At 37.8% G+C, this 20,210-nt stretch overlaps 2 protein-coding genes across 2 annotated transcripts; both read right to left on the bottom strand.

The window, feature by feature from the left end:
• Positions 1–6,247: 6,247 nt before the first annotated feature.
• Positions 6,248–13,729, bottom strand: eif4ea (eukaryotic translation initiation factor 4ea). Its single transcript, XM_054597345.1, has 7 exons — positions 13,667–13,729; positions 11,787–11,890; positions 11,561–11,656; positions 11,033–11,096; positions 9,078–9,191; positions 8,580–8,719; positions 6,248–7,658 (listed from the first exon to the last, which is right to left on the bottom strand). The coding sequence occupies exons 1-7, from the start codon at positions 13,682–13,684 to the stop codon at positions 7,544–7,546; spliced, it is 651 nt and encodes a 216-aa protein (XP_054453320.1). The 5' UTR covers positions 13,685–13,729; the 3' UTR covers positions 6,248–7,543.
• A 1,888-nt stretch (positions 13,730–15,617) lies between these two features.
• On the bottom strand, positions 15,618–20,042 carry LOC129090584 (alcohol dehydrogenase class-3). The gene is made up of 9 exons (XM_054598227.1): positions 19,967–20,042; positions 19,262–19,363; positions 18,921–19,062; positions 18,726–18,813; positions 18,222–18,441; positions 16,891–17,151; positions 16,569–16,704; positions 15,945–16,083; positions 15,618–15,827 (listed from the first exon to the last, which is right to left on the bottom strand). The coding sequence occupies exons 1-9, from the start codon at positions 19,982–19,984 to the stop codon at positions 15,803–15,805; spliced, it is 1,131 nt and encodes a 376-aa protein (XP_054454202.1). The 5' UTR covers positions 19,985–20,042; the 3' UTR covers positions 15,618–15,802.
• Between the last annotated feature and the right edge of the window lie 168 nt (positions 20,043–20,210).

The following is a 20,210-nucleotide window of genomic DNA, read 5'->3' on the forward strand; positions in this document are numbered from 1 at the left end:
TTTTACAGTCTGTTCACAGAGGAGGCTGAGATAACCGCGAGGGAACATGGCTATTGTTACCCGATTACACACATTAGGCTTACTAGTGATATGAAAATATGTATTGGGGTTCTGTGGTTAACTGTTGATATACTTCTGATACACAAAAAACAAGTAAACTATTGATGTACAAGAGGCAGCTTGAATGAATCGGGATTTCGGTGCATGATGGACGTTCACCAGCAGCCCCAGAAGCTGAGCCTTGTTTGGGTAGTAAAATGCGGTCGTGCATACTTGAACATGGCTCAATTATGAGTGTAAATATGAGTCACACATCCCAGTGTTGGCCGCTTTTAGCCCCTACAGCCTTTCCATTTCCAATGAGTAAAGAAAAGTTCAATTTATTTGCAAAAGCCTTTTTCTATCAAACAAGTCTGTCACAAAGTGGTTTACAGAACAAAGCACATGGGTACAGATTAAAAAACGGGACGCGGGGAGGAACAAGCAAAACGCACAATACAGGCTGGGTTAACAGGTTTAACATTACATTATCTGTTTTTACAGCAAAATCAATTCAAAGTCACAGCAAAAAGACAGAGATGGTAAAAAAAACCAAATAAATTGTTTTGATACAGTAACTGTCACAAATATTTGTTGTGCCATGTCGGGTTTTGAGATTTAGATGTCACCAGGAACGCCAAGAGAGTCATCTGGCTTTTGTTTTGTGTTATTACGCTGAACAATCCTCCATGCTATTGCTGCTCAGCCAACCAGGCGTGAATGTCAAAATATGGCAACTGTCTCAGGTGAATAAAGAATACATAATAAAGTATCTTGACATGCACCCTCATAACCGAATCCGTATCAACTAAAAATCCTGAATATTGATTTTGTTAAAGCACGATTCAGAACTCTTCTTATTGTTTGAGTTTATTAGCATGTGATTCAGATTTTCATTGGGATTTTTCAGACACCAGATGTCATAATCCAGATGTAGTATTAACAAACATATAGTGTTATGGACTGACAAGTAGCAGAGTGATTATTATACAGTGTATAAAAGTATTTATGAGAGTAGCTTAAAAAAAAAAATCAAACTATGAAAGACGTAATAAAAATATTGCCTGACACTGAAAATGATTAGTAATCCATTTTTCATGTAAATATATGATACAAAAGTTGAACTTGAAAGCTTCTTTGTATGGGGGTCTGCATGACATGAAGCTCCCTCTTTACTACTGAGCTGATCCCTCCCTCTAGTTCAGACTTTTGGGGAGATGACGAGATCATTATTGACTCGAGGACACGGTCAGCAGCACCGCGGATAATAGCCTACCTACTGAGCCTAGCTGAAGATTCCTCTGAGGCAGCTGCTGGTGAGCCACTGCGAACGAGAAATAGTTAAGTGACACATCTGTCACGAGGCACAGAGGGAATCAGCACCTCCCGCAGATGCAAAGAACCATCTGCAACCTCTTCTGCCGCAGCCTAGTCCAGAGTGGCGTCGTGTCACTGGGTTTCTAACTCCTGCACTTGTGCATAGGAGGTGGTACAAAAACATCAGTCAAGTGGAGTGGGCACGGCTCGACTCTCCCTGTCCCCCTTTTGTACGCGGTACAGGGGCTGGTGAGCAGGAGGTTGACAGTTGCCTAAGGGGATAGGGGGGTGTGTGAATTGTAATGTGGATCTTTTTTTTTTCTTTTTTTCTGGTGGGTGGGGATGGCGGGATAGGTATATAAATAAATATATAAATGAGAGACACAGCTGCTATTTACAGATATCTTCTTCCCCTAGTGTGTGCAACAGACACACTCAGTGGAATCCCAATTTCCTCCATAAACGTTGGTGGAGGATTGAAAAGATTGGAGGCAGAAGTCAAGTGTGTAGCTATACTGCCTCTCTGTGGACGGTTTGAGAAAAGATTTAAAAAAAAGGAAAAACACCACTGTCACAATCACACTTGAATGCACTGTTTCATGATGTAATATCTATGGCAACAAAGGGGAGCGGAGATATTTACAAAGATAGATGCAGAGTGCAGTCTGAAGGAAATTGATTTCCAAAGTTTACTGCGAAACAAACCTGACTTCAAAAACACCCAGCACCTTAGGGATGAATTCAAAATGCAGACTGTGAGCGTTGGTGCCCAACATCAGGAGCCGACTTTACTAACCAGTGATACTAGTTGTGTATGCTTTACTTGTTGTTGTTTTGTTTATTACTGTTTAAATGTCGTCTCTCGGCCTTGTTTACATTGTTATTTCTCTTATTGTTTCTGTCTTTACCATGTAAAGTGCCTTTGAGTACCTTTTAAAGCGCTATACAATAAAATGTATTATTATTATTATTATTATTATTATTATTACTACTACTACTAATGTTCTGGGGCCATGCAGGGTTGGAAAGAGTACTGGAATATTTTACTGAAGTACAGGTACAATTATTTGTGTAAAACGTAGGTCATACATAGACGTATTAAATTAAAGAAAGTGGCAAATAAAGGGCATTTACATGTCATGTTGCATATCACATCACAGCCCATATGTCCAAACCAATGATACATGTATTTTCTCACTGTGCAAGCTGTGCATCCAAACATACATAAAGTATAGTCTAAAGAGGACAACACTCAGACTATGACATAAAAAAAAAACATGACAAATAAACAAAAAGCTACTGACACCACAGCGGGTGCAACAATAAGCAGACAAACTTCTTATAGAATTGACAGCTGAAGAAAAACATCAACAAAGCAGACAACACCCATTAGCCCACACAAAAGAAACCAAACAGCGGCTGCAGCCACAAACAAACATGGTAAAGCAACAAAGAACCCACACTGCATCAGTGTATCAGTGCACACACACACACACACACACACACACACACACACACACACACACACACAATCAATCAATCACACGTGTCATTGTACTCACTTGTCTGAAGGCCTTCCTGCGAGTCTTGTGCATTGCGATATCCTCCACAATCTTCTCCAAGATGAACTCCTCTGGTTCATTCCCCATTCCATGATACAAGCCGTCCACTCTGCCTCTCTGTCCCACTGATCTCCTCAAAGTTTTCAAACATTGAGACCTAAATGCGGCTCTTTAATTACAACTGTGACTTTGAGAGTAAAGGTCACACACTGAAGGTTCCTCAGTGGAGCAGAAATCAAGCCTGAGAATCCACCATTTTGCATTTTTAGCATTTAGCATGTTAGCCAGAGCCACACGCAACACCTGTTGGTTAATTAACAATTAGTGAGCGCTGGGTGGAGCTTAAACCAGGGATTCATTAATGTCAACGTTTTTGGGTTTTTTTTTTCTAACCATTACCCAATGAAGTTGAAATGTTATAAACTAGTGTTCTGCTTGGTATGGTTTCGACTCCTCCACACAACTTATACATCCATGCCCACATCTCCTGACACTGGAGCACTGAGGGAAAACAGATGTCAGCTGGACACAGGTGAACAGATGGAGCCTGTTACCATAGCACCGACGGATAGATAGATAGATAGATAGATGGGTGGATGGATGGATAGATAGATAGATAGGTGGATGGATGGATGGATGGATGGATGGATAGATAGATAGATAGATAGATAGATAGATAGATAGATAGATAGATAGATAGATAGATAGATAGATAGATAGATAGATAGATAGATAGATAGATAGATAGATAGATAGATAGATACTGCAGTATTCAAGCTTATGTAAGGTACAGAATGTATGAGCTCATCCCCTTCTAAATCACTTAATTCCCTTTGAATGCACATGTGTTGGAGAAGTCATATACAGTATAAGCTTGTGAGGCCGGGCTTTGATCCCTGCAGCAACTCAACATGCTCACAAACACACATCAAAGTATTCTCTGATAAGATGGGCAGTGAACCCAAGCCTGCTCACAAGTAAGTCACAGTTCGTAGCAGCATTGAGAGGGACGTACTGTGACAGTTAGCAGAAGCATAAGCTCAAAGCTAAGTGGAAAGTGACAAATACATTTTCCCGGTCCTCCTTCTGAGGTACGGTGACCTAATTATCATAATTTTGTGAGACTTTCTATTACTTATAACCATCTGGACCAGCTGTAAAAATTAACAAGCTGCTCATATATTAATTAATTTATAATTTAACAATCTGAGTGGCAGTTTTTATTCTTAATACACATAATAGACTATCAAATTTTACTTGTAATTTTAATGGAGATTGACAGGCTAGTTTAACCTAAGTGTAAGATCTGAATAATACTTCTACCTCTGGCAAAAAGCCCAAAAGGTAAAATAAAGAGTGCACGGGCCTTAAAACAGCTGCATGAGAACTTTATGTTTTTCTTTCCTGTGCTCATCTTTTACAACCTAAAGAGAAGGCGCACATTTATGTTGCCTCTGTTGATTACAGGTGTCAGCTCGGGTTAGCACTTCCATCTGTCAGGACATCAGGGTCATCAAACCCAAAAAACCTCGGATGTCAGCTATTAGCACTAAAAGGTGCCAATCAGTGAAAAAGGGCCCGAGAAAGGAGGGAAACACTTTTGCATAAATCAATACGTAATGACGCTGCCAATAGATGATTGTGATCAGTCTGCATTATCGTCTTTTTCAGGGCTTTGAAACGGCAGGCAGGGGGAAAGAAACAGAAAAGACAGGCTGGTGATTGGTGAAAGGAGCACTAGATAATGAAATAATTAGTCAGAGTGTAATCAGATGTGCATCTGTTTTTACAACTCCTTGATGCAGTAACTGAGATATGTTCTTGTACGATGGAGGAAAAATAATTAAATTATCCGTCAGAAGAAGTTATTACATTATCAGACAGTTAATTACATTAACATATTTTATCACATTTTGTTCTTGTAGAGGGACTATAAAACTGACACATAATTGCTTTATGTAACACACACACACACACACGCTTTCATACAATAAATGGACAAATAATCTCACTGACCTGTACCATGAGGGCATCTGAAAACATCTGAGGCCTGAAGGATATGCTGTACCTGCAGTAAGTTAATTTTTCTTGATCTTCTGTTACAGCTGAACAGAGGGGAATAAAAATAACAAGTGGAAATAAATCCTCCAGGCAGGGTTTACTGCTCTCCAAATACCCACACTACATGTTGGACTGGTTTTATGGTTGCCCATTTGTTAACATGCCTGATACCAATAAAACTTTATACATACAGAACTAATTATAAAAATAAGATTATTCATGAAGAGTGGGTTAGTGCTGACTTTAAGAAAATAAGTGGTAGTGTGTGCGCCTACACATGTATTTGTATCAAGTTTATTGCTGAATAAATTAAAATAAATAAAAAAAGTTTGGTATTGTTGCCATGACTGAGAAATCTTTAATCATGGTTTTGCAAAGTTTTACCCTTTTTGTCCAACTTATTGCATCTCAGTTCATAAAATACTGTAAGTATTTCTTTAATTTTAAGCCTGAAACATATAATATATGAGTTTATATATGCCTCTACCACATATCAGCTATCTGAGGAGAGTGAAACCAGCAGCTAAAGCATCTTGAAATAGCATCTACCATTTTATTATCTTTTATGTTCCCATCTACTTAGATTATTTCTGTGGTGTGCACACTCAGGCAAAATGTTTAACAATGGCAAACAGGGGTTTAAATGACCAACGGCGACAAAAGGGGCTCCAAAGCTTCCAACAAAGGCCGCTTGCTGTGTTTTGCCACGAGAGGGAAAACCCTTAACCTTACAACCATCTGTGGATCGCTCTTCTAATTTCCTCTTGGTTGTCTCTTGTGTGAAAATGTGCCCTGATTGATCGAGTCAATTACAGGGAGGCTGATTTCAAAGGAGCGGCAGGGGTTGTGTGTGCTATTGCTCTCCGGTAAGCAGTCAATGGATGTCATAGATTACTTTAGGCCCCTATTAGTCCAACTGCAATTTGTGTAGCCTAATAAAGGTGAAGACCAAGTGAGACATGAATCACTGCAGCTACTACGGGAATCCCTTTATCTACCTTAAATAGGAAGAGCGAATCAAGAATGTGATTACAAACCTAACATAAAAAGTTGGTGTAACAAGGAGAGACAATAGATAGTGCATGATGATTATTGTTTCAAACTGCCTAAAGAAAACATGTAATTACGGTAATAGAAAACATGATGCCAAACATGCATAACTCAACAGTTTTGAGTGCAAAATTGCATTATAGGATTTTTTTTTTTATTATAAAACCACGAGATGGATTATACCAAAACAGACAATTTGCATGCAACCATGATTTAAACATTAAAATAATCACTTAATAATTAAAACACCTTGTTTTGAGAGAACCCACTTCATTGTATATGTTTTATTTACATCACTCCCATGTACATTTACTGCTGATACATATGGGGTATGGTGTTACATTCAAGGCACATTCCAATACCTCCAAACAATTCAATTTGTGCTTATGCCACGAACAAAACAAAATCTGGCATTGGAAATAATATGTAAACTTTATCAAAGAAGTAGATCAACAAAACTCATACCAAGCGGGTAAGTAAACTTTTTAACTTAATGCTGTTCACTGTAATATGGCTAGTGCATTTACATGAAAAAGGAATTAGACAACCAACAAAATGTATATTTGGAAAATATCCTCATTGAAGACATAGTTGAATATAAAATGTTTTTTATCACTGGCATCTTTTAACGAGCACGCAAACTCAAAAATTTAGAGAATTGTGTTTCAGAGAAAAAGTACATAAGGGCTCATGTATGAACGGCTCACATTTGCTCAAGTGATAAATCTGAGGTACAAAGTTACTTTGATTCCTGAGTGGCAAACAATTCAACTTCAAAATATTCAGACACTCATTATGAAGCACCATAAGTATCTTTAGAATTAATTCCCTGCTCTTCAAAATTGTGAACATCTTAATTTCAACTCTTCACATATCAAGAAACTAAACAGATAGAACTAAGACCTCCTATTTATCTTACAAAATAAAAAAAGCACAAAGATGTTTAAGCTTCTGAGTCTGCTGAAATAAAGTTTTCTATCAATTTGCTAGGTCAATTCTGTTCACAAAGTATGGTTTAAACTTCCAAACAACTTATGCACACATAAATATTGTTAATTGACTAAGTGGCATTACAGAAAAAACAAAGAGCTTCAGTTGATACCAAATTAGAAAATGGTTTACTTCCTGTTTTTTTTGCCTTTAATGATGAGTATGTTAAGAAAATAATTGACACACACTAAGGGGAGGATAAATAAATAAATTTCCACAAAAACGCAGCTGCATTTGAAAATGAAATCTGGGCATCAAAACATATTTTACTCATTTTCAGCCCACTGCCACAAAAATAATAAAGTCCTCAGACGATAGTGCTACATTTGAACTGCACATACCCTCATCACAAACAAAAGCTTTGGTAAAGTGGCAACAAATAGGGGAACAGAGAGGAAGCAATTTTATCTCCACCTCCAGTGTTTGTTAGTGGATAAACGTGTCTGTTACATTCACGGAAATATGACAGGAAATCTATGTTGGCAACAGATTAAGGCATGTTTGATGACTCTGGTCAACGGTCCTCAGGCGACAAACTTGTTCTTGGTTGTGGAGCCGCTCTTTGTGGCCGTGTCCGCATGGGACTGGTACCCGATGATCACTTTTTGCGGAACGCCTAATCTCTCTTTATACACGCGCCTGAAAAAGGAAAAAAAAAGAAACAAATTGCATTTTATCAAATACATTTCAGACTCTTTAACATGCATACCCCTCTCTAATGTTATTGCTAATAGTGTGCCCTGCTGTAGCAAATGAGGGCGTATAATAATGCTGTATTCTCCAACAGGTCTGAAAAGCTGAAAAATGATACTGCAAGGTTTTTTCTCCAGATGTAAAAAGGACAGTCCCCCCCCCCCCCAAAAAAAAAAATACACATTTTTCCTCTTACCAGTAGTGCCATTTATAAATCTAGAATGTTTTGGTGCGAGTTGCCAAGTGTTTGAGATACCAGCCAAATAATCCAGACCCAGTTTCATGTAGGAATCATTTGTTTTCTACTGAACAACTCCCGCTTCACCTACTCGTGGAAGAGAGGATCGTGGCAGCGTGAGATGTCAACATTAATTGCGTCATCCTCCGCTAAATTGTAACATCAGCTAGCTCAGTGGACAGTATCGCTAACCTACATTAAACTGCACACAACAAGGATTTGAGATTATCTTGGGCAACTGAGTCATGAATTCTGGAAAGACATGGCTGTAGACATTTTCAAATCCATTTTTTTGGGCCTCTGAGCAACACATGCAGAGTGTCATCTAGTTTGATTATATTAGAGAGACTGCAGACATCTCTACAGGTATTTCGAACACTCTACAACTCACACTAAAACAATTCAGATTGAGCTATAACACTACAGGTAAGAGGAATGCATTTCGGATTTTGGCGTGAAATGTCCCTAAAAGCCAAAAGGGAATCTACAACTGCACTAAAGTAAAAGTTTAAAAAAAAAAAAAAAAACCTTACACAACCTTTTAACATGTATAGAAAAAAGGGCTTTAACACATTTGGGCTTTACATAAATAAGATTTTTCATAAATAGGTGCGGCGTGTTCAGGTCACCCTATGTGTGTGATGGCATCTTTGTTTTCGTAGTCTGTGGTCCATATCGCTATTTTATCTCCTTTGGCTCGGACGTTAATGACGGCGCCGCACACGTCGTCACTGTGGTCATCAAACCCCTCGCCCACAAGACACAGCAGCTGTAGGAGAAAACAGACAATTATTTTTTCAAAATGCCTTTTTACTTGGGAGCAGTTTGAGAAGTGATGGGCCTTTTCAAAGCAGGCATTCTGACTTGTCACAATAGGAGAAGCACAGGTGCTTTTAAACAACATAAACAATGGCACCGCTCTATTCATTCGTGTGCCGGTAAGCCACGACAGTGTGACAGCGAGCGAACAATGCAAGGACCCTGAAACCAAAGCAGCAAAATGAAGTCTATTGTTTACACCTGTGCTTTTCCTGCTTTTGTGACAAATGTCTTCCTGGAAAACGGCCTAAAACTACAGTTGTTGTATACTAGTTAAAGTAACCGATGATCGGCAGCAGTGAACATACCGTCTCCATCCAGAACCGGTCCAGGTCTGCTCTACGCTGCTGCTTTGACAGAGTTATCAGCCAGCGGCCACCTCGTCGATTCCGTCCATCCTCCCACATGGGCTCAATCCCATCCTTCATCCACATAAAAGGTCAAAGATCAATACACTATAAATATCCCCATATATCCATAATGAATAATCAGTTTCCCTTTGGATCAGGATAGGAGCAAACAGTATACATCCCATCACCACTAATTAGACGAGTTAAATTTAATTGTTGTTCCTCTAGGCATTATTTACTAAACTAATTTAATACCAATTTATATGCCAACTGTACATAATGATAAAACTATTCCACTTGATAAACGAGTCACACTCTAAATTCACTTTGCATAGATTTGTGGACAGCCATCGTCAAACATAAAGAGAGGCTTACATGGTTCCTAATAGAAAGGTAAAATTAATGTGATTTTATATTGAAGTGGTCAACTACTGCATTGAAGAAACATTCAAATATTAGTTTCCGCTTTGTCTGAATACAGAAAATGAATAAATTCCAATTATGGTCTGTTTTGTTATTTATGCTAAAATATATATATTTTTTTAATTGTAATTACAACTTAAGAAGAGGGGCAACCGTCAATTATGTGCAAAAACCAAAAGAAGCACCAGATAAAGTTATTAACCAACAGTGTTGTGCTCTGTTCATTTGGGTGTGGAGAACTAGGGTGTGTGCACTTTCACAATATTGTGGTACCAGAAGCCACCTTTCAATCCTCTGTTTCCAAGTGTCTGATATTATTTATGATAGATGAGATCCAGTTTCAGTCTAGACTGATGCTGATCCCTAACTTTTTCCTCAAAGCCCTTTGTGGTCATCAGAGAAGATAAAGTGAAGTGCAGCCTGACTTGCTGCTATTACCTGAAACAAACGGTGTTGTGATTCCCCCTCCCAATGGGTATATGTATCACTAGTGATGGAGGGTCAAAGTCAGAAAAACTCTAATGAATGAATCACCCATCGGGCCATCTGACTTCATGTTTGATAGGCTTGGTTCTTTGTAATAAGATAGCATGGCCTCTGAACGGACCACATCTACAATACACCAAAAGAACATAGTTTTTCTTTTTTGTTCTGAACTACGGATGCAACGATTGAAATCTGGAAAGGTTCTAGACTTACTTTTTACAACCATCCCAAAAAAGAATTTCAACCGTCCCGAAGTTATTGTAAACAATAAAAAATATATATATATTTTCTTTGATTAAAAAAACATATTGGCATTAGTGGTTTTAATGATACATTATACGCTGCTTAAAACTAGTTAGAAAATTAAACAGGTCATAATCTTTCTGTCTATTTTATAACGTTATGAAAATATCTCCTTTAAACGGCTGTATACGTTCAAGTTTCGCTCAAGATAACATTTCAACACAATATGATAGCGTTATAATTTACCATCACCCAGTACTCTGAGTAGAGCTTTAACACATCATAATGCAAGTCAATGCAACGTTAGCTGCGTTATTAGAAGAAGAGCCAGTCACTGCGATTACTCAGAGTAACATGCATTGAAATGAATAATAATAAGTGTAATAATAATAAATGTTTTGAGGTTGTGCCTCCTCGGCTTATTGTGTACTTGTGACAAATCACATGCTTCCCTCATGTGGAAGAACTTCCACACCGACGATTTGCGCGTGTGACTGGGATGTTAAGTTAAACTGTCATGCGGCAGCTCACGTGTGTTAAATGTGATGTGAAAAAAATATGAGACAGATCGGTGGGTCACCTGTCATCGCCAATCAGCTGAAAACCAGCCTGTTTTGTTCGGCTGCCTATTGATCGGCGCATCTCTACTCTGAACTACATAAATAACATGCATATCTTTTAACAGTAGAAGCTAAGACAATGAACTGTTTTAAATGGATATAATGTCAAATATCAAAAGACAGCGATAAAAGCATTCTTACCTTAAACAGCGAGTAGTCACAGCCAGACATCAAGTTACTTGATAGCTGAATGTGATTGTACAATCTGGAAATGAGGGGTGATACTTTATGTTTAACAGCTTTTAAACAGAAACACTTTTGGCAATCCGGCTGGAAAACATGGTCAAATATGAATTGTAACGTCACGCAAAATCAACAGCTGACTAATTAATTATCGATGAGTTGTATCTTATTTTACAGTAAATAGACTGGCAGGAAAAAACTAGAATTACTGTCTCACGGGCTTATGCCTAGACCTTTGACCTCCAAAATTTAAATCGGATAATCTTTGAATCTAAGTGGACGTTTGGGCCAAATTTGAATGAATTCCCTCAAGGCATTCATGAGATATCACGTTCAAGAGAATGTCACGAACAGAAACATAAATTAATCACAATGTCTTCAAATTTAATTTTCCCCATTTTGAAACCAATGTTTTTATGAATAGGTCTGATTTTGTGTAATTGGACAGATTTAGTGTTGTCACATGTATAGCGATAATATACTTACGCCCAGAAGTCTTCCACAGTGTCAAATTTTGAGATGAGGCGAAGGTTGGCTTGCCATGTTTTGCTTTTGTCGTTCTTGAAAAACCAAAGAGCCCACCTGCAAATCAAAAAAGAGTTAGTACAGACAAGAGATTCACACATTTCCTTTAAAACTATTGCACCCAATATTGAGATGAAATATACTTGCTTGAGGAAGGAAAAGAAGGGGAAAAGAGGTTGGGCCTTACTTGTTTTGTAATGGATGCTTGATGTAGGATTCAGGACTCATAACCTTTTGAATGATTGTTTCACATTGTTCCTTTTCAGGATTAGTAGGGACTGGAGTCGACAACTAGGAAACAAAAAAAGTACAAAGATGCATTAAAAAGAAATTCTTACAGAGGAATGTCAAAAATGTCTTTAAAACTCTGATGACTGCTACGCTGTTTGTAACTATTTAACTTTTCTTATAGTCATACAGTACCAGTCAAAAGTTTGGACACACCTTCTCATTGAACTACTTTGAAGAATGTAAAATATAAAACATATTCTGGTTTGTTGAGCATTTGTTTGTTTACCACATAATTCCATATGTGTTCCTTCATAGTTTGGATGTCTTCAATATTAATCTACAATGTAGAAACAAAATAAAAATAAAGAAAAACCATTGAATGAGAAGGTGTGTCCAAACTTTTGACTGGTACTGTATAAATACACGATTAACAATGATCCAGTGGTATAACACTGACAATAGCCACTCTGCATTATGATTATTTATTACTTTTGATAGGCTAAGATTTGTAGCAAATACTTCTGATATTATCTTTTTAAACTGGAATGCAGGACTTTTACTTGCACTTTTTAAACTGTGATATCGTAAAAACATTTTTTTTACCACTGTTGTTGTAAAGTAGAATATATATAAATATATATAAATAAATAAATATATATAAATATATATATATAATATATATAAAAATAAAAAATATAAAAGGTAAATATTGATATATATATATAATATATGGTATAACACACAGTACCAGTCAAAGGTTTGGACACACCTTCTCATTGAACTACTTTGAAGAATGTAAAATATAAAACATATTCTGGTTTGTTGAGCATTTGTTTGTTTACCACATAATTCCATATGTGTTCCTTCATAGTTTGGACATCTTCAATATTAATCTACAATGTAAAAAATAATAAAAATAAAGAAAAGACATTTAATGAGAAGGTGTGTCCAAACTTTTGACTGGTACTGTAGTAAAAAAACAAGTATTATAAATAAGCAATAAAAACAGGAAATAATATTAAATAAGTAAAAGTAAAAAATCCACAATAACTAAAAATATTGTATATACAGACAGAATAATTGGTGTAATTAAACTGTGTGAGCGTAGTGACATTATACTAGTAAAAAAACAAGTATTTTAAATAAGTAATAAAAACAGGAAACTCCATATGTGTTCCTTCATAGTTTGGATGTCTTCAATATTAATCTACAATGTAGAAAAAAATAAAAATAAAGAAAAACCATTGAATGAGAAGGTCCAAACTTTTGACTGGTACTGTTTATTTGAACTTTTTTTTTTTAAATATATATTGTTATGGTCAGAGCTTTGATACTTTTGGATGTGTGTAAGAGGGGGTTGTAGACTGGGGGTATTATATTTATTATATTATATTTATAGAGTATGAAAAGGGTCTGTTGTTTTTACCATATTGTATTTCTGAACTGTTTGTGTTCAAAAGTCTTAAGTTGTATAATATATGTTTCAATCTGTCTAAACCCCAAACTTACAGCTGTAATTGAGCAAAACATAATTATATATAATTAGTATTAGTCACGTGTTTTTTTTGTTCTTTGGCTGGCTGTTGGAAGTTCCCTTGCAACGGTTGGCTAGGTAACAGTAACGTTGCGACGTTCGTCCAGAGCACCAGAGCTCGTCTCAGGGTGCCGACCGAGTTATCCGCCCGGTCCACACGGTGCTTTACCCGCACGTTTAAGCAGCAAACGTCGGTACTCATGTTAGATAAACCCCATCATTGGAGTTTTAACAGTGCATTAAAAATAAACATAGCTTTTGAAGTTGAATTAACCCGAGCTACCAGGGGGTAGAGCACTCACCACCAGAGCGGTCGCCATCTTCTGGAAGCCACGTTCAGTTTTTTGGGCGTGTGTTAAAATATACCTGATTGGGCCATCTGGTGCTCTGCACGACGCATGCGCAGAAAGAAAGGGACAAAAGTACATGATTGTCCACCTTTTTCCAATTATTGATTATTATTATTATATTCCTTTATTGATCCCCATGGGGGGAAAAGTGTTGCAGCAGCTCAACTACACAGACACAGACAATAAATACACATACTATACAACTACACAGACAATAAATACACATACTATACAACTACACAGACAATAAATACACATACTATACAAAGACACAGACAATAAATACACATACTATACAACTAAAGACAATAAATAAATACTATACAACTACACAGACAATAAATATATTACTATACAACTTTACAGACCCCATGGGGGGACTATACAACTACAAGACAATAAAGCAGCTCAACTACACAGACACAGACAATAAATACACATACTATACAACTACACAGACAATAAATACACATACTATACAACTACACAGACACAGACAATAAATACACATACTATACAACAAAATAAAGATAGAATTAGATATAGATATTATTGATAAATGGGTAGATTATAAACAATCATATATGTATCTTAATCAGTGTAAAATCGATTATTATTGAAGAAATAAGAATATATGTAGCTACAATTATAGTTATAATAGTTTTCTGTCTGTGTATGTAATATTTCAGTTATTGTGGATTCTTTACTGTTTTTATTGCTTATTTATAATAGTTGTTTTTTGTATCATGTTTTTTTTTTACTATGTCTCTTGTTTGCACTATGCTGCTGTAATCCTGTAAATGTCCCCGCTGCGGGACTAATAAAGGATTATCTTATTTTATCTTATATCCTTTTTTTTGTGTAAAAAAAAAAATGTGCAAAAGATTTTTCTTCTAGCAATATATAGTTAAATATAATATAACAATTGCTGCTGATGATGTCAATGTGCTGCTTGTTGTCTAGGTGACAGGGCGACCCAGAGAACCAAGGTCCAAAAGTCTAAAAGGGAATCTCAATAGAAATAAAACATGCCCTCATACAGCAATAGTCACTTCTTTATGGAAAAACTAATAGAAATAAAAATGAGAACATATAATAAAAAGTCCACCGCATGCTACGCAACTTATGGCAGTATAATCGGGCAAAACACAATCATATTTTGTGTAACTGCTTGTTGTGGATTGCACATATACTATGTTATGTATGTTAGAGGCCAGCTAGGAGTGCAGGCAGCATAAAGAAATATTTGCAAATGAGAGCTTTATGATTACTGTATTGCATTTTGGGCTTATAATACAACAATTTGAAGTAAACTCAGGGGCCATTCTAAGTATATGTACCACCTCTGCTGAAGTATGTTACAGGCCTATTAGTATACTGTGCCCACATATAGTATACATATATATTTAACCATGTGCAGGCTTAGTGGAAATGTTCCCTGATGAATCATGTTCCTGTTGGTGATAAACCGTCATGAGGTTAACATATGAACAGAAAGTAACCCTGATTGTATGATTACAACCATCTTTTACTCAGGATGTGGCTTGTGATCCTGTCAGGCAGTGGTATTGTATCTCAAGAGACCATAATGCCCCTACCAAAAGTCAGTTAAACTGCAATATATACCTTAATTAAGGATTTGTTTTAGATAGTTTAACTGGAATATTTGTTATTCTTTTAGATTTAATTTTGTGTATTTTAATGTGATATTCACATACAATTTCTGGGTAGACTGTGTTACATAAAGGCATGAATGTGGTGCTGTACACTGTAACTGCTGTGTAATTAAATGCTGTTTTCATGCTATGAACTCTTGGAGGAGTGAGTAAAGTGGGCTGAAAGAGACTCATTGTGGACTCAGTCAGTCAGCAAATGAGCCACAGAAGAAAAAGGAGAAAATAAATTCAATTTCAAAAAATTTTACTGACACTTTTTGTTTTAAACATGCATTCTGATGTTAATAAAATAATGATGTTCTAATACTGAAAGTTAAGTCATCAAAACAAGTGCAGAGAAATACATCAAGTGCTGCAACTATGGAAGGAGATTGTTTAAAGGCCGGACGTGAAGGTCAAGGGTCTAGGCACTTCAGAAGGTCAGCACTGTGCGGATACTGCAATGAGAAAAAAACAACATAATAAACAGAACAGCAGAAAACAAAAAGAGGCAAAAGGCTTTACAAAGAAAACTACATACTTATTCACTGACAGCATACATGAACTGTTCTCACCTCTTTCCAGCATGCATGAGGTCAAATCCCTCATTGATCTTCTCAAAGGGCAGGGTGTGAGTAACAAACTCGTCCACCTTCAGCTTCTTATTCATGTACTCCTCCACCAGCTTAGGAACGCTCTCCACACTCTTCCATCCTGGGAGTGAATATCAAAACCAGTTAGATAACTCACATTTTCCATTAGCCATAAACAACAGTGTTGAATAGAACTCGTGATTTGCCAAAAGGCCTTGGGCAAGGCACTTATTGCACAACAAAAAACGTTATAATTAAAATCTACAAAAAATACCAGAAATTATAATTAACTACAGTATTTTACATGCAGAAGGTTTAATAACAATATATGCTTTTTGCATATATTGTTATTATATTACTATTCTATACCACTAGGAATACAATCATTTTTATTAGAAAGAAATTTGCTATCTATTATCAAATGGTAAGTTAAGCTCTAGTTTGAAGACTTCTTTAAAACTTTTCACATTATTAATAATGCTAAAGAACGCCTAATTACCCGTAATTTAAATATTCAACAGGCTTTGAACCCACAGAAAGGTGGCACTGCAGCCAGCCCACATTACGCCCAATTATAACAAGTAATTATCTAACACAGTCAGTCACCTCCGAAGGCTGTGCCCTTCCACACTCGGCCTGTCACCAGCTGGAATGGTCTGGTCGAGATCTCCTGTCCAGCTCCGGCTACGCCGATGATGATACTTTCCCCCCATCCTTTATGGCATGCCTCCAGAGCAGCTCTCTGAAATAATGAAAATGGTAATTTTCCTCATTTCTATGGATTGCCAAATTGCAAAAACTGTTTTATATGCTGCACACTATGTATATCTGCACTGGCAATAATGTGTATGTCCACCTAACAACCGAGATGACAAATAGACAAAGTAACTTAATGAATGTTTCATATTCGTATGTGTAAGTGACTCACCATGATTTGCACATTTCCAATGCACTCAAAAGAATAGTCCACACCCCCGTCGGTCATCTCCACCAGAACCTCCTGGATGGGCTTGCTGTGGTCCTTTGGGTTCACACTCTCGGTGGCTCCAAACTCTTTCGCTTTCTCAAACTTTGCGGCGTTGATGTCCACACCAATGATCCTGGTTGCCCCAGCAACCTTGCAGCCCATGATAACAGCCAAGCCGACAGCTCCGAGGCCAAACACAGCGCATGTGGAACCAGGCTCAACCTGAGAGTGCATGAGCAAGAATAGCAATGTGGGAATTCAAGTGTTACTGAATAATTTTGCATATAAGAAATGTACTGTATGAGTAAACTTTGAAGTTGTTTCAGGCCATGTAGTCTTGTCAAATTTAATTCTACAGATATCAGAGCTGCATTTTATATTTCACTGCATTGGAATGTCTTTTCAACTGATGCAATAATCGTATCATATTGTATCATATCTGTAAAGATACCAAAAACTGTTTTAATATGTGAACATTTAAAAACATGATGTTTTGAGGGTGAAACTAATGTCATTGCGAAGAGATGAAAACACGACAGCAACTTGGAAACAGGCGCCCATGGCAACAATTCCTTTTCACATCCGATCTGCATGATTAATAAGGGTGACCCATTTCAGAGTGAAGCTGACAAACAACGACAAAATATTCATCTCTGCTCTTTGTATCCTTTGGGCGACACTTTGCAACAAACTTATTCTGTTTAACGAGCTTTAAACCAGAACACTTTAGAAATAAATTCATCTTTCACAGATCAACGTTTGCTCGTATGACGCAGATCCACCAGGGCGTGTAAGACAGAGAGAGAGAGAGAGAGAGAGAGAGAGAGAGAGAGAGAGTGGGAAAGGGAGGTTCGTACTGGTAGAGAGAGATAGAGCGTGAAAGGGAGGTTTGTATTGGTAGAGAGAGATGGAGTGTGAAAGGGAGGTTTATACTGGTAGAGAGAGATAGAGTGTGAAAGAGATGTTTATACTGGTAGAGAGAGATAGAGTGTGTTATTGGTTACTGTCATTGCCACTTGTTATGGTTCAGTGCATTGATGGAATCTTTTTGATTCGGTTTCTGCTCTTCGTGATGTTTCTAGGTCAGATATGTGACCAAAAATAAATATACTTTTATTTCAAAAGTGAAACAATTAACACTGCTATTTCATTTTCATTACCAAAATGTAAAAAACAAAGGTTTTAAGTAGGCTGCTGACAATGTCTGGCCCACCTACATCTCATGGTTTGTAAAATCTGGTACAATTGAATTTGTAATTGAATAGCTCTGGTCTACGGCCTGTGAAACCCACCTTGGCAGTGTTCAGAGCAGCACCGTACCCTGTAGAAATGCCACATCCGAGCAGGCACACTTTATCCAGAGGAGCCTTCTCGTTCACCTTGGCCAGAGAGATGTCGGCCACCACGGTGTACTCCGAGAAGGTGCTGGTCCCCATGAAGTGAAACACTTGCTTTCCCTTGCAAGTGAAGCGTGAGGTCTTGTCGGGGAGCAGGCCCTGGCCCTGGGTTTCTCTGCAGGGTGAAAACACAGGGAAAAGATTTCTTTTCATGTATGTATGATGAAACCCAATGGATCTGAACTTCAATGCGGGGCAGGCGTAGGCTCCAACTAATGAAGAATGAGCTTTGAGTCGGTTGCCCTGAGGTGGGGCACCTGGGGCTGTGAGTTCAACCACTGAGGTTGAAAGTTCTGCCTCAAAGAAATATATGTATTTTTTTTCCTCATTCAGTTTTATCTCTAACACCAGACAGTCTTCATCAGTTCAAGGTAGCACCAATGAGTCTGACAGCCTTACCTAATTTTCTGGCAAAGGTTGGTCTTGGGATTTTTGCAGAATTTGCATTCCCCACACTGCGGCACATACAACGGGACGACGGTATCGCCTTGGTCAAAGAGAATTGTGAATAATTAGAAATGAAACCAAAAAAAAACAAAAAACTAATATACTCATTCACAACAAATTTCAATATCATATTTGGCAGCTTCATACCTGGCTTGAATTTGGTGACACCCTCACCAACGCTCTCAACTGTTCCAGCTCCCTCATGGCCCAAGATGACGGGGAAAAGCCCCTCGGGGTCGCTGCCACTCAGAGTGTAGGCATCTGTGTGACACACCCCTGTGGCGAAGAGCTGAGAGGAAGGGTTCCATTTCAAAGATGTTTAGACCAGATATAAGCATCATCCTAATTACCATATCTCGAAGCGAGGTTATTCCTCAGATAACAGAATCAAACATGTGTATCCTAAAAACTTAGGTGGGGCTATGTGAGTAATTATCCTGCCTCCTATAAATTATGAGTCACTTAATGTCAGACATGCAATGCTTTACCTTGATGCGAACTTCATGGGTATTGGGTGGCGCGACCTCCACCTCCTCAATGGAAAGAGGCTTCCCTGGTGCCCAGGCAACAGCGGCCTTGCACTTGATGACCTGAAGGCGAAGTACACAGTGTTATTTTTCTTTCAAACAATGCTTCTAAAAGTTACTGCAGCCGTGGGTTGACTGAGGCTTTACAGTGTGTGTATATGTGTGTGTGTGTGTGTGTGTGTGTGTGTGTGTGTGTGTGTGTGTGTGTGTGTGTCAGGTCCTGGTAGTTGCACGATGTACTTTGCCTCTGAACTGTAACTTTGCCTCTGAACTGTATCCAGGCTTATGCAAAGTAGACCCACAGCTCCAGTAGTTCACTCTAAGACCATTAAACTCATATAGATTGTACAGTTACTTCAGATGTTTCATGCATAAGAGTGAGAGATGGCTGAGATTGAATTGTGCACCAAAACAAGTTTTCACAGTTTCTTAAGTCATCAGGATTAAACCCAGCTCTCGTGACATGCATTGCTGTTTCTTGCAGCATACCATCTGCAGAGGGGTCAAAGGTCCCTGTTCAGTAACAGAACAGGGGTTCTTTGCACCGTCAGTGAAAGAGTTTTTTCATGCTTCGTGTGAAATTGACACAATCATACCGACGTGCACATACAGAAAAACAATGCATTTAATACGTGCATTGAGCATTTAAGTGGGAAATGTACTTACTTTCCCAGCTGTCTCCATGTTGGTTTATTCAGCACAACAAGGAGGGGCGGTGCGCTGCCGTAAAGGAGTTAACGTCCGGACCAATCAGAATCGAGGACGGGGTAGCGTAAGCATGACGCGGGTTGAGAGCAGAGAGCACGTTTTTCCACAAACTTTGAAAATATCAAATAAAGTTCTCTCTTTCTGGCGTTTGTTTGCGCAAATAAACCAACATGTAGAAGAATTTGTTTGGTTTTTATTTCTG

Source organism: Anoplopoma fimbria, chromosome 4 (genome assembly GCF_027596085.1).
Source record: "Anoplopoma fimbria isolate UVic2021 breed Golden Eagle Sablefish chromosome 4, Afim_UVic_2022, whole genome shotgun sequence".
Taxonomy (NCBI): Eukaryota; Metazoa; Chordata; class Actinopteri; order Perciformes; family Anoplopomatidae; genus Anoplopoma; species Anoplopoma fimbria.

Excerpts from the sequence above, each read along its gene's own strand:
- eif4ea (XM_054597345.1), bottom strand. Across the intron at positions 11,657-11,786 it reads AAGCATCCATTACAAAACAA|GTGGGCTCTTTGGTTTTTCA; the intron begins GTAAGGCCCAAC and ends TTTGATTTGCAG. Across the intron at positions 9,192-11,032 it reads GTGACTACTCGCTGTTTAAG|GATGGGATTGAGCCCATGTG; the intron begins GTAAGAATGCTT and ends ATGTGGATGAAG.
- LOC129090584 (XM_054598227.1), bottom strand. Across the intron at positions 19,063-19,261 it reads CCCATGAAGTTCGCATCAAG|CTCTTCGCCACAGGGGTGTG; the intron begins GTAAAGCATTGC and ends CCTTCCTCTCAG. Across the intron at positions 17,152-18,221 it reads CTGCTCTGAACACTGCCAAG|GTTGAGCCTGGTTCCACATG; the intron begins GTGGGTTTCACA and ends ATGCACTCTCAG.